This window comes from Vespula pensylvanica, chromosome 5 (assembly GCF_014466175.1).
Source record: "Vespula pensylvanica isolate Volc-1 chromosome 5, ASM1446617v1, whole genome shotgun sequence".
Lineage (NCBI taxonomy): Eukaryota > Metazoa > Arthropoda > Insecta > Hymenoptera > Vespidae > Vespula > Vespula pensylvanica.
In genome coordinates, this window is record NC_057689.1 from 2,384,431 (window position 1) to 2,400,037 (window position 15,607).

At 33.2% G+C, this 15,607-nt stretch overlaps 1 protein-coding gene across 2 annotated transcripts in view; it reads right to left on the reverse strand.

The window, feature by feature from the left end:
• Positions 1-501: 501 nt before the first annotated feature.
• LOC122629128 (homeobox protein 9) overlaps positions 502-15,607 on the reverse strand; it is a 37,716-nt gene continuing 22,610 nt past the window's right edge. The window contains exons 2-3 of one of the 2 annotated variants that reach the window (XM_043812191.1): positions 9,013-9,241; positions 502-879 (exon numbers count right to left, since the gene is read on the reverse strand). In XM_043812191.1, the coding sequence (XP_043668126.1) occupies positions 642-879; positions 9,013-9,241 (467 nt within the window). In that variant the 3' untranslated portion in view covers positions 502-641. Of the gene's footprint in view, positions 880-9,012; positions 9,245-15,607 lie in introns of both variants that reach the window. The other variant, XM_043812190.1, reaches the window with a different exon arrangement.

Genomic DNA, 15,607 nt, shown 5'->3' on the forward strand with positions numbered 1-15,607 from the left:
TAACGAGCACCCAATAGAATCACATACACGTAATATAATCCACGTGTATCTAGAAAGAGCACGTACATATCTTCTCGGAAGTATAAAAATTGTTACTACTTATTTCTTCTTCGATCGTGAGAATCGTTGAATTTGAAGGAAGAAAGAAAAAAAAAAAAAACGAAGAAAATGAAAAAGAGAAAAATAAAAACGAAAGAAAAGAAAAAAGAGTTAACACGATATCGACGAGATAAAGTGGAGGTTCTGCGAAAGCGAGAGAATATTTGAATCGATGATATTCGAAAAGTTTATCGAAAAAAAATTCTCTTTCTTCTTATCTTCTTACATAAACATAAACATAAACATACATATATATATATATATATATACATATACATATGTATATTCAGTTAATACGTTTCTTTTCTTTCGTTTCTTTTCTCTTTTTTATCGAACACAAATAAAAGTTCGAAGAATCGATAAATCGCGCGAAAAAAAAAACGATAAACTTTTGTCGTCGTCGTCGTCGTCATAGTCGTTGTCGCTGTCGTTAGCATCGTCATCATCGTCATTATGGTTGTCGTCGTCATCGTCGTCGTCATCGTCGTCATCGTTTAAGACCACCGGACGAGAGTCCCCCGATTTACTAGAATCGGCACGGTTCAGCAAATCGGCTCGGCAAGAGGCTGAGGGGGCCCATAAGGTGAGGCCCACTGGCCCACTGGATGCGTCAACGCCGTGGGTGGTTGTTGCCTGTCCAAACCGGGTACCGTGCTGCCAGTTGGATGACTTGACACCGTAGTAGGGTAAGCTACTTTATTTAAAGCCTCTGCCTGAAGTGACAGCATCAATCGATTCGCCGCTTGTCTCTCCGCTTCTCTTTCCTCTGCGGTTTGTCTCCTGTAACGTTAACGTTACCAACGTAATCAGTTTTAGTTTGAAGAAAAACAACGATGAAATATTAGATAATATCGTATACAATGACCTTGAACGATCGAACGATTAGATCGTACCAAGATGTTTCAATTGTTAAGATACCCAACCACATGATATCGATAGAAATTATCAAGGAATAATAAAAACAACTCCGATCAATTTTTCTCCGTTGGCAAAGAGATGGACAAACGTAATAAAGTTAATTCGATCTGTCGACGTCACCGTCGGTACGGGTTTCTCTAACGTAATCGAGGGTTGAAACGAGAACGACGTCTGTTTTCTAGCATTGGCTCTATTATAACGGAGGAAGGTGAACGAGGAAAAACCACAAAATGGCCGACTCGTTCGACTGACTTCGATAGAATTCTCGTCTACTGTCGTTTATCTGATAGATGATCGATAATTATGAATGATAATCATTTCAATTTATCATATTATTTATTACACACACACACACACACACACACACACATATAGATTTATTTTATACCAATCGTTTTCGACGAAAAGATTCCATAGTAATCTTCCCCTTAGCCAATGGACAAAATACCAATCCATTTTGGCCAAGTTTGCTTATCGCCAAGATCCGTTCTCCTCTTGTACGTTCAAGAGAGAGACACAGAGAGAGAGAGAGAGAGAAAGAGAGACAGAGAAAGAGAGAGAGTACTGATAAAGGATCGGCAACAATTAAACTCCGAAAGTTATACTCCCGTCCGGTAGGCGCCGGCTAAGATAACCCGACCAATCAGGGTAGCGAGCACTCTAACACGAGCTACGAACGAAACACAGTCGTTCCATTAGAGTTAATCTTCGGTCTTTGGTAATTAAACGATTTCGTTGTACCTACCTTTGTTCTTATCCAAGATACCGATCCTATCTTACACTTATTTAAACCTTCTCTCTCTCACTCTCTCTGTTTTTCTTTCTCTTTCTCTCGACATTTCGCACTTTTATTTATCAAATTTTATTGCACATATACCTTTTATATAATCTTATTTCAAAAATCACTGTATCACTTCGATCCTAATTCGATTGCCGCGACGACAAAAGCGAAGTTAAATTACTTGGAATAAAATTTCTGTTTTTTTATTTGTTTTTTTTTGAGAAAATTAAAGGTTCTCTTCAAGATGCGTACGTTAATCACATTGAAAAAAAAAAAAAATAGAAAATAAAAATACAAAATTAACAAGAAAAAAGTCTGGTGGCTCCCGACCAGTATGTATTATAACGTGATTCGAGCGACTCGATGATCACAAAACTATCTCTTACTTTTTATCCTCCCTTCCTCCGTGTCGTCGTTCTCTTTTATTTTTTCTTTCTCTTTTTCCTTCCTTTTTTGTTCTCTTGTTCCCTTTCTCTTTCTTTTTTCTCCTCGAACCCAAGATCCCTCCTCCTCTTCTTCCTCCACCAGTCTGTCCCTGTCGCCTCCAACTTCCTGTGATCTTCTCCGATAGACGTAACGAGATCCCAAGTCTCTTTCTCTCACGCGATGTCGTAATAATTTACTTTTCTCTCTTTCTCAAATTTCGAGAGTCTCTCTCTCTCTCTCTTTCTCAAAAATCATATAATCAAATCGTATTATACATGATTTGATATACATTGTAAATATATATATATATATATATATATATTATATATTTTTAATATTTAATATATATTACAAATGATTTGTTTTTCAAATATTTAATATCCATCGATAATAACTTTTAATTCGTAAGATCGATAAGATCGGACTTAAAATTTCACGATGTTCCGTTTCTTCTAATATTTAATTAAAAAAATAAAAAAAAAAAAAGAGAAAGAAAAAGAAAGAAAATTAGGGAAAAAAGAAAAAAGAAACCATTTCTGGATCAACCCGATCTTATATACAGATCGAAAATGAAAGATACATACATACATATATACATACATACATACATATATACATACATACATACATATATATATATATATATATATATATATATATATATAAACGACAGTTTTATATTAGATTTATTATATCGGCATATCGTTTAAGATGTCAAATATATCGACAGGTTCCGAACCGTTATCCTTTTAAACGATAAACGTTGACGAATTTATCCATTAACGAGAATTCTCTCTATGTTCTCGTACAGTTCCCCGGGAATACTGGCTATGATTAACGCGAATTAGATCGTAGATCGGCAAATCCATTGCGGTTACGCCATTGCGCCAGTGACAGCTGCTCCTACGCCCGTGCAAGTAATTAACGCGGTTAGCAATTAATAATTGAGGGCGCCGTGCCGATTACATTTTGCAGCCCCAATGTGTGTAGCAGTATCTACATGCTAGCGAATGTTCGGTTCGACTTCGACTCTGACCCTCCTGCCTCACCTCACCTCACCCCATTTCACCCTATCCGATGTCACCCCCACCTTCACCACCCCCTTTCCCCATTCGACTCGATGATACAACAACCGTGTATTTTCCTGTAACCTGGGACGCATTACTCTCATTGTTATAGAAGTCAAATGTAAACGCGGATTTTGCTCATCGAAATTTTCTCTTCTAATCAACGATCAAGTTAATGTATCATTAATGTGAATTAATAGAAATTTATGAACTCGTCCGTAACGATTTCTTTACTATCGATACATTTGTTTTATTCTGAAATAATTTTCTTCATTCTCCTAAGATAATATAAACGATATAAAATACCCTGTGGATATAGATAATTGTTTCTTCTTAAAAAGTTTGTCGTTCTTGAAATATTGTCTCACGAATGTTCTTTTATTTATGTTCGTATAATTATTAATTAAATATAAACATATGTGATATAATTGTGTCAGTATATTTATTAAATTATATCTATTATCGATTCTAATATCATCGTGTTATAATTATACTGTACTATAACCGTACTCTTAGTAATATATATTCCATACCATACTATTAGATAGTACAGTATAATCAAATTATCGTATAATATTTAATTATCGATAATTATACCAATACAATTCTATTACATACCGATCGTATAATTCTCTTTTGGATTTAAAACAAAGAAAAATGACAAGACAAAAAAAAGCATTTAAAAGTCGAGTATAATGTAATAGAATATACGTGTGACTCGATACAATACAATGTTATTAGTTGTATGATTTTATACAAGTTACAAAACATTTAACCGTAGAATTTATATGATATGAACGAACGGATGCACGTCCGTCCGATCGTTACCACAAGATTTGATCGAAATAATATCGATTCGATATAAAACGTCCATCTTTATTCTCTTTGCGACAAGAAACTGACTCCATTAACGTTCCGTCGCCGATCGTGCGTGCGGTCGACCAAGATCAACTTCCTCCTCCGTCGAAGACGACATAAAACACACACACACACAAATACACACACATAAACGTTAACGTACGCACGCATGTATTTTCTTATCAATCCTAATACATAATACATATCTAATTCCTTTTTTAATTCGTTCTTCCGCATGTCGAACGACGAAACTGATTAAAACAACGATTAATACATATTAATACCTATACACACACATATATAAGTATATATGTATGTAAAATATCTATTGATCTAACACTAACAAATAGATATAGAAGATTCCTTTACCCTTATTAAAGAACGACCGAACTATTTGAATGTAAATTCGTTTGATTTCATCTTGTTTGATGCTTTCTTTCTATAGACATAACTAATCTCTAATGCTAATCTCATATAAACTAACACGCGATTACAGTTTAAGAACTTGTCGTCGTCGTCGTCGTCGTCGTCGTCGTCTCGTTCTAGTTATGATAATGATTCGAAAAAAAAAAGAAAAAAAAAAAACAAGATGGAGAGGAAGCAACCCTTTGGATTAAGTAGTTTAACTTGTTCTTTGATTTGTGTTAATAAAAACAGTTTCTTCAAACACCGATCGTTTGACACTTGCTCGATCGAGAATGATCGATAACTAACTAATTTCAATTTAGATCTTCTCTCTCTCTCTCTCTTTTTCTTTCTTTGTTTTTTATTTTATTATTATTTTTTTTTTTGTTACAAAGATACAGATGTAGTTGTAGATTCGAAGAATTTCAACCGCGTAAATCGTCGATCCATTAAATAAAAATATAATGGTCTCGTTATCCGTTCGATTTCCGCTTGTAAAAAATCTTAAAATATTACGGTCGATTGTCTTACATACGATCGATAATAAAGGAGAAGAAATCGTTCGGAATATACCGTTATAATATACCTAAGCGCGATTACGATCTATAGAAACGATTTGCTATCTTTTCGAGTAACGATCGCTGTTAAATCTTTCATAGTAAAATGATATCTAGTTCGAGATTTATAAAAAGAAAGGAAAATAAAAAAATGGAGAAAAAAAAAATAAATAAATAAATAGAAAACAAGAGAGAGAGAAAAAAGAAGGAAACAAAAAGTACACAGACAAACATATATGTATATATAAACAAGATGTAAGTATCGGGAAGAGAAAGAAAGAGAAGAGATAGTTCTGGTTAAAAGATAATCTTTATCTCGAAGAGAAGACATCGCGTATTTACATAGAAGATTCACGATGACTCGAGAATATCGCGATATACCTGTGTATGTACCAATAATATCTCGGACGGATCGAAGTTACAAATCATTTTCCGTGCTCGATCATCCAGATCGATGTACGCTTTGCTTCGATCGTTTTCGCATAGACGAGAAAGAGAGAAAGAGAGAGAGAGAGAGAGAGAGAGAAAGAGAGAAAGAAAGAGAAAGAGAGAACCGGTTGAAAGAGAATATATACCTAACGTAGGCAGGACGTCGAACGATATAGTAGATATATAGTAGATATATCCGACATAGCTTTGGTGATCGTGTTCGAACGGTTACCAGTAGGCGTTCTCGTACACAGAAGTCGATGAATCTTTAAACGAGTCGAATCGGTGTACCCGAGTGAGTGAGATAGATAGAGACAGACATAGAGATAGAAAGAGAGAGGAAGGTTAGAGATATCGAAGTCCGATTTTCAGGCGTCGGATTCGAGTCGTTTGACAGTTTAAAAGCCAAGAAGTTTGTGCTGAGAGGGAAGAGCCCGTCGGATGGCTGGTTGCCGGTAGAAAGAGAGGGCTGATGGGATGAGAGTGGGAGGATTTCGAGGAGGGTTAGCACCCCTTCCCGGTGATGGTGAGACGGGGAGAGAGGTGATGGTTGGCAGTCAAAGCAGGGGGTGGTACGCTTCTACTCCTCTTGCCGATGTTTCTGATGCTGGTTACTGAAAGTGATGGTGGTGGTACTACTGCTACTACTGCTGCTGCAGTAGTGCTAGTAGTGGTGGTGGTGATGGTGGTGGTGGTGGTGGTGGTGGTGGTGGTGGTGGTGGATGAGAGAACGCGACGGGAGGGTGCGGACTACATTATGTACGGGACAAGGCTAAGCTGTTAGGTAGCTGAATTATTGAGACCGAGTTATCTCGTCTCTGCCTACAGTCATCTTGTTACTTTAAACGCAGCTGCTGCTCGCTCGGACTACCACCGAGACTTTGAGCTAGATTCGTAACACGGATTCACTCCGTGGCGGATATCGTCTCTCTGAAAACACCCTCTCGCGACGCCTTTTCTTTATTTCTTTTTTTTTTTCGTTTTCTTTTTTTTTTCTTTTCTATTCTTTTTTTTTTTTTTTACTTTTTGTTCCTTCTTTCTCTAATGATTTTCTTTTTTAAACCTTTTCCGAAAAGCTTCTCAACCTTCTAACTTGCGACGTATCAAACGTAATATCGTTTAACGATCGTTTTCAATGAATATTTTCTATTTATCTGGCTATTTATCTCTACTAGAGAACGCATGTATGTATGTATGTATGTATGTAAATCTGAGTCGCGAGACTTAATTAGAAAGTAACATCTCTATGTGAACAGGATGCGATATAAATGAGACGAAATTAAACACGTCGTTGATTATTATTGAACTTTTATTTCGTTCTCGCGTTTCTATCAAAAGAAAAAAGAAAAAAAAGGAAACGAAGTAAAAAAAAGAAAGAATCTATGCATATGCAGGACGCGATGGAGTATTATTCCAGGAACCAAGAAGAAAGTTTTTGTTTAAAAAAAAAAAGAGAAAAAAAGATTATTAAAGACCCAATCGATTTTCCACGAACTATTTATAGGATAGATATAAGTTAGACCAAAAAAAAAAAAAGAAAAAGAAAAAGAAAAAGGAAGGTGGGGAGGAGGAAAAAGAAAAGAATAAGAAAAAACAGGATAACACAAAGGATAACTCGAGGTCCATTTCCCAAGAAGGAATTTCCAATTCTTTCAGCTCGGTCTCGTTCTTGTTATCACTTGAATCCTTCCTCGGTTGGACCTATCTATGAGTTTATATATATATATACATATATACATACCATACATATATATGTGTGTTTGTGTGAAACATATATATATATATATATATATATATATATATATATGTATGTACCTATTTATCTACGTACATACATGTATGCTTAGGTAGTTACCAATACATATAAGTTTTTTCGTAGAAGGGCCAAAAGAGGTAAAGAACGATAGAGGGAGGATAGCAGCTTTTAGAAATTCACTCTGCGGTGGCAGGTGAGTTGGAAGAAGGAGAGCAAAGAATAAGAAAGATTACGTTGGTATTAGTGATGATGTTTATGATGGCGATGGTAGTGGTAGTGATATTGGTGGTGGTGAAACTGATGGAGCTTGTGGAATTGTTGGAGCTGGTGAAGTTGGTGATGGTGATGGTGATGGCGATGGTGGAGAATGTCGCCGTGCTCGTCTCGCCGTCGAGACGCCCCTGAGTTGTATTATCGAAAGACCGCGCCACGAACGGGGCCCCTTTTATCTAAATGACGTGTTTTCGTCCTTCCTTATCTTGAAGAGACTCCATACAGTTCGACTCCCAATGCGCTCTTGAGAGAAACGTATATACATATATATGTATATATATGTGTGTATGTTTGTATATATATGTGTATGTATGTGTATATATATATATATATGTTCGTATGTATATGGTATCGTGTGTATGTTTGTATCGTGTGTATGCGTAAGAGAAAGAGAAATAAAGATCTGCTTCTTTTCTCTTTCTCGCTTTAACACAAACCGTTCGGTTGCTATTAAAATTCCGATGGTGGCATCGAGCACGCGTTTTCTTTTCCAATTCTTCCATTTCTCTCGATTTCTTTTGCTCGAACGAAACTATGCCTCGTTAAATTCGGCCATTTTAAGTGATGTTACTGACACGTATGTGTAGATATATATATATATATATATATATATATATATATATATGTAGTATATATGGTTTGCATTCTAATACGTAGCAGGTACGATCAGGTGTTTTCTTCTCGATTACACGATCGGATTATTTGATAAGAAACACACTTCGATGTATGTATTAATAATTATTACGAATTTAAACATAGAAATTAATGTATGTGGTATATGTAAATACGTAAGTACGTAGTAATATGTAATATGTAAATTGCTATGATCGTCTAATAGAAAAAAAATAATTAAATAAATAAAAAAGAAAATAGTGAATTCAATATAATCTATATTAATAATATATATTAAATATAATCATATAATATATATAGTTGAATCAAGTATCCTTGTAATACACAACGATTTACCATTTTACCTTTCTTTACAAAACTTCGACGATGAGTACTCTCCGATAATTAAACTCGCATTGTTTTTGTTATTATCGTCCTTTATTAAACCTTCGAAAATTGTTATGTTTACGATTGATATCGATCGTGTCTCCTTGTTAAAGATAACATCTTTATATATTCCTATACACATATACACACACACACACACACACACACACACATGTTATTCTCCATAGATAAAATGTATCCAATATAATTATATTAAATCGTTGTTCGGCTTTCAATCTCGGTTTTTGTCGAGAAAGTAACGAAGAGAAGGGTCGAGAAAAAGTTAGGAGACAAGGAAGAGACGGTCAATGTTAAAAAAAAAAAAAAAGAGACGAAAAAGAAAAAGAAAAAAGAAAAAAGAAAAATGGATTATTCCCGTTAATACATACATACGTACATACGTAGGTGTATCTGTATTTGTAAAATAAAAATTCGTCGACTTACCGCCATTTCGTTCGTCTATTTTGGAACCATGTTTTCACTTGCGCATCCGTCATCTTCAAGGACTTGGCTAAGGCCGCTCTCTCGGCCGACGCGAGATACTTCTGTTTATGAAAACGTTTCTCCAGCTCGGCGATCTGTATCCTTGTGAAGCTCGTTCTTGGTTTCTTCCTCTTAGGTGGTGTCCTGTTTTGATAGGGATGACCGATTCTTCTTGGAAATGCTCCAGCTACTGCTTTTCGACCGAACAAAAATAAAAGGACATCGATAAGGACCTTTCGAATGTTTACTGTGTATAAATGTATATTGTATGTAAGTAAATATATATACATATATATATATATATATATATATATATATATGGAGAAAAAGAAAAAGAGAGAGAGAGAGAGAGAGAGGGAAGTTATATATCATATCGTGTACGTAATTTAATGAAACGAAAGAAAATAATATATATTTCATACGTTTGTTAATTTTTTATACAGGTATGTATAATTTTCAAATACGATAATATATATCCATATTTGATGCATAATATATATATATATTTATAATATACTATAATATATATGATATATATAATATATTATAATATATATATATATTATAATATATATATATATTTATAATATACTATAATATATATGATATATATAATATATTATAATATATATATATATATATATGTGTGTGTGTTTCTTTTATTACCTATATAATTTAATAGAATAAAGAGATACGGAATATATATCTATTATTTTTTTGAAATAACGAATCAATCTACCTTTAGTGATTCGATTACGTTATCAATTATCGAGAAAAAAATATCTCCCATTTTATTCTTATTGCTTAATAAAAATAAGAATAAAAATCGATAATTTAAATCGATTTAAATCGAAGCTCATAGGAATCGTGGAGCTCGGTGGAATCTCACTTGTATTTGCTAACAGGTGCGTTTGATTTGCCGTAAAGACATTAATAAAATAACCGTTAATCCGATATCGTTTGCACCAGTTCCATTACACACTAGCAAGAGAAGTCGGCAGCAAAAGATACAAACAGGAATCGAAATAAACTTTTATCGGGAGAGAGGAGGGTTTTAGAGGAGAGGGAAAGGAGGGCACTTATGCGAAAGTAACCGTGTAAATCGCAACAGGGAACTCGTTTGCGCACTCGTTATCGAAATGCCACCTATCCGAGGCAATTATCGCACGCACTATTATATCGAGAATAGCCAATATATTATATTATACATATGTATATTATATCCGTTCCGCTTAGCACGAGATATCCTGTTTATCTTCGACTATTTAAATAGTCCATCGAGAACTGTCTTTAAGAGAAGGAGAAAGAAAGAGAGAGAGAGAGAGAGAGAGAGAGAGAGAGAGAGAGAGAGAGAGAGAGAGAGAATAATTTATACTAATCTCGTTACACGAAGAGCACCGATCGCAAATAGATCGTTCGATCGACCATTTGTTTTTTCTTCTTCTTTCTTTCTTTCTTTCTTTTTTTTTCTTTTTTCTTTTTTTCGAGACATTTTCGATAACTCGATATCTCGATCATTACGATTATTATTATTACTTAAGATTTTCTTTCAATTATCATACGAAATATGAACGAATGGAATTATTTAAATGTGTTTACTTTTATACGTATTTAATTAATTTATAACTATTATATATGTGTGTATATATATATATATATATATATATATATATATGTGCGATTGATTGACGAATAAATTAATATATTTAATTATTGTATATACTACATTGATATTGATTGTATTAGATTGGAAAAAAAGAATGAAAAAAGAATTCTATTCTCTTTTTATTTATTTCCTTCTTAATCATCCAACGAAGCGAAAAACGATGGACGAAATTAATTCGAGAAATACGTTATTGTACTTAATAAATTTATAATAATAATAATTATTATTATTATCATATGTAACGATTGATTGTATTAATTATGTTAAAATAGGACCTAATTGATTTGATTGATTGTTCGTATCGTAGAATAAAAATTTTTTCGGCTTAATAAAAAAGGCAAAAACAACTACATAGATAGATAGATAGATAAATAGATAAAGATAGAATAAAAATATTCTGTAAAGGCTACGAAACCGCAGGAGTTAAGCCATCCGTGAGTTCGAGGAGTACCTGACAATCATCGTCAGAGTATCTTTAGTCACGTATTTACGAGGACAAAGATGCGCACGACGAGAACGACTTTGCGGTGGCCTTCCACGGTCTATCATTTTCTTTCTTTTTGTTATGGTATCTCCGTCGAGTGTACGAGAGGTCGATCTTTTCTTAAAACCTTTGAATAAAAGGAGAATAAACCTGGAGGAAGGATATATTTAAAATTTTTTACTCGAATTTACATGGGAATGAAGAAACAGTAGCGAGATAAGTATATAAAATTAATGAACACGTTTTAAGACTTTTTTTAAACGTTTTAAGATTGTTCAAAACGACTCAATGAAATAAATATCAAACGAATATAAATATCTTTCAACAATATCTAATTATCCTTCGATGATTATTTCCTTATATATCTCAGGAAGAATAAAACTCGTGAAATTATGTTAAACAATCACTGTAAAATCATTGTAAGAATTTTCTTCTAAATGTAATAGTGTTATATATATATATATATATATATATATATATATATATATATCGTATGTATTAAGAAGAATACGTAAAACTCGATAAAGTAATTCGATAACTCGACAATATAGTAGAGAGGTAAGTACTTACTTACCTCTGTTAGCTATTCAATTCGATTAGGTAGGTGTCGGTATAAAAATCGATACTCGATCTCGAGATGGTAATAATACGATCGAGAAGAGACGATCGTGTTAAGTGAATTTTCCAATAATACTATTAACACAATCAACTTATGAAAATTTATTTGTATATTTGATTTTAATTATCGCCGACATCGTACTCGAGAGTTAACTTTCGAACGTTAACTTTCTTTTGCTTATATTTTTTATTTCTCTTTCCTATTTTTTTTTTTTTTTTTTTTTTTTTTTTCTATATAAGCGAAACAATGTCCATCTTCTTTTTTCTTTTCCATGGGAAATAATCTTAATCTTTCTTTCTCTATTTCTTTCTTCTCGATGTACCTACGCGCACCTCTTTATCGAGATCATTAAGCAGCTTATCTTCGATAAGTGGTAACGGCGCGCGAACGTCTGGATCTAAAACCGCTTTTAATCCAATAAGAACATACGTATTACCATTCGTAATGAGATACAACTATAATAAACGATTATGGTTCGATGGTTCGACTTAAAATTATGAAGGCAAAAGAAGAATCGTCCGTTGAAAGAGTCATCTCGATAAAATTTTTGATACGTATAGAAAAAAGAAAAAGAAACAAAAGAGAAAAAAAATTGAAGAAATATATATATATATATATATATATATATATATTAAAAGTAAAAAAAAAAAGAAGGAGAAAAATTTACTCGAGAGTATATATACATATAAAAATACATATATAAAAAAAATATACATATATATAATAAAAGGAAAGAAATCATATATAAAAATACATATAAAAAATAAATATATATATATACATTAAAAATTTATATATACATATAAAAATATATATAAAAAAAATATATATATGTACATATTATATCCTTTGTACCGATCGAATAATGCGATCGAGATTTCATTCGATCGTGTCTCCTGTACCGCGAAGAGTACAAAGAATCATTTTGGTTGACGCACCTTTCTAGAGACCTTCTATCTCTCTTTTCTACCCACACGTTTAATACGAGTACGTACTCGATAAAAGGGACTCATTTTCCTTCGGCACGAAGTCTCTCATTACGTCGGCATAGCTAGTTCTCTTATTCTTCTTCTTCTTCTTCTTCTTCTTCGTCTTCTTCGTCTTCTTCGTCTCGATCGAAGGATCGCGTGCATCCTTCTAAGGTTTACATAGCCGAGCTGTACTAAGAGAAGCTTCCAAGATGTAAAGACGCGAATATGTCTCTCCTCTTGAGACCGTTCAAATATCCTTCGTTATACGTACGTATATAAAGATATCTATGTAATATATAGTTATACATACGAATAGAGTATGCAGACAGTACTCTACTACCTTCCTAAGTACCTACATATATTTAGAGATAGGCATTGAGAAATCGACGATGTATTTTAGAAATAGAACCAAACTGGTATTGAAATTTTATGGTTACCATGATAAAATAGTATTTCCAATATCGATAATCGTATTTTTATAAAATACAATTTATGGTTAGGCAGAGACGTATATGTACCTAATATAACAGTGAGAGTATTAGTTAATGATAAGATTAAAACAATACTATTCAATGAATCTATATATATATATATATATATATATATATATATATATATATATATATATATATATATATATATATATATATATATATATATATCATTTATTCTTCTCCAACCATTAACTGTCTCGTTTATGACCGATTATTTTCATATGATAGACGTCGATAGAGATCTGTGCCCAAGTAGCAGGATAATGGAAATGCAATTTCGAGATTAACGAGACCGATAACGAGCAAGAGAGAGAGAGAGAGAGAAAGAGAGAGAGAGAGAGAGAGAGAATACGCTACACCTACGGTGCGGAAAATTTCTTGGAAAATTAAATTTGACGCATAACAACTCCTCCTCCTTCTCTTCATTCCTCCTTTTCATTCTCATCCTCCTCATCTCTTTCCAACCTCTATCCTCCTCCATCTTCCTCTACAACTTCGACCGTAACCAACAGGAATGATCGTTAAAGGGTAAACGGCCATCGGCTGAATATTACCCCCATTATCCGTCCCTCTTTCAACCACCCCCTTGACACCGTTCACCCTTTACCTATCCCCGTTACCTCTCGGCCCCTCCCCTCCTCTCTCCATTCTACATCCCTCCTTCTTTACCTTAGGTAATATTTGATAAGTAAGTTCACCAATCCCTATTCCAGAAATAAATCCTCTTACTGCATAGAATTCGTGACCGATCGAAATCTAGTATTCTATATTATTCTCGATCATTCTCTTTCGAATCTATAAATAACTATCTCCCTCTCTATTCTCGGTTTAAGTCCGATCCTCACATACGATCGTGATTGTGAATGGTGAAAACATAGTGATTCGAACGAAATTAATTAATCATGAAATTATATCCAAGGATCGATATTATTTTTTCTTATTACTTTCTTCATTTTCTTCCTTTTGCTAGAATATATCTTATAATATATATATATATATATATATATATATATTTTACAATTGAGCGATCCTTCGATCGGATAAATATTGATACGATAGGGAAATAGAAAAATAGAGAAAAGAAAAGGAAAGAAAATTTTTTAGTCAATTATATCGATGATCTATCTCTAGGATGAAACAAATTATTTCTTTTCATATGAATTTTTGTAAAAAGAAAAAAGAGATGGAAGAAATAAAGAAAGAATTAGATCAAGTATAATATCAAGAAATCGAACGATTTAATCGAATAAATAATACAAAGATATGGTGCAACCTTGAAATGTATTTCCTTTGATTTCAACGAAATGTTAAATGTAATTGATTACGATAACGGATGATCCAATATTAATAATATCGATGATCTAGGATGAAAATAAGATTCTTTCGTATTAACTTTTCCAAGAAAAGAAAAACATATATATATAAAAGAAGAAAGATAGGAGAGACAAAATTAAACAATGCAAAGAAAGCGATCTTGTAATCGAATAAATATTTAAAGGATATAAAAGTAATACGATAGATCAAGATATCAATTAGTTCTACGTTGTTGATCACAGGACTCCGATAATAACGAGATCGATGGTCATTAATTAACAACTGATCGAACTCGGATCGTTTTCTAATCTCGCATTCAAGCGAGGCCGATAGCGCGTCTCTCACTGTCAGCACGATGCATACATACGTAAATACATACATACATACATACATAAATATATACATACATAAATACATACATATATATTATGCCTACCTTTTTCGATCGATCGCGATTCTAAATAAATTACTTAGATATAGCTATACTTGGTATATACGATTATAGATAAAAATAACATTAAAATTGTTAAGTTATACCGCCATATCATACACACATACACGCACGCACGCACGCACACATATACGTAAAACAATAAAATTATTACGTAGATATAATCTTATTTCAATGATTAAGATCTTCTTATATGAGATCGACGAATTTCTTTAGCGAATGTAAGATTATCAAGAAGAAAAGTCTTAATGGTGTAAACCAATGATCTTTTCGTGATTGTTAATAGATTTTCGAAGAAAGAGAAAGAGAGAAAGAGGGAAAGAGAGAGAGGTGAAGTTAGACTAGCCTCTCTGTGTTAGTCGTTAGCGTGTCTAACGATATTCTAGTCGAAGCCGAAACTTCTACCATGGCTAAGTGACTTCGGCTTGGAGAAGCTCGTTATCGTATATATTAGACGCTTTCGGTTAAAATATCAAAAGGGGTTAAAAGATCCTTCTTGGTCCAACTATTTTTACAAGGATGACGGTAATATTAAACTTTGTAATAAAAATTTCTTG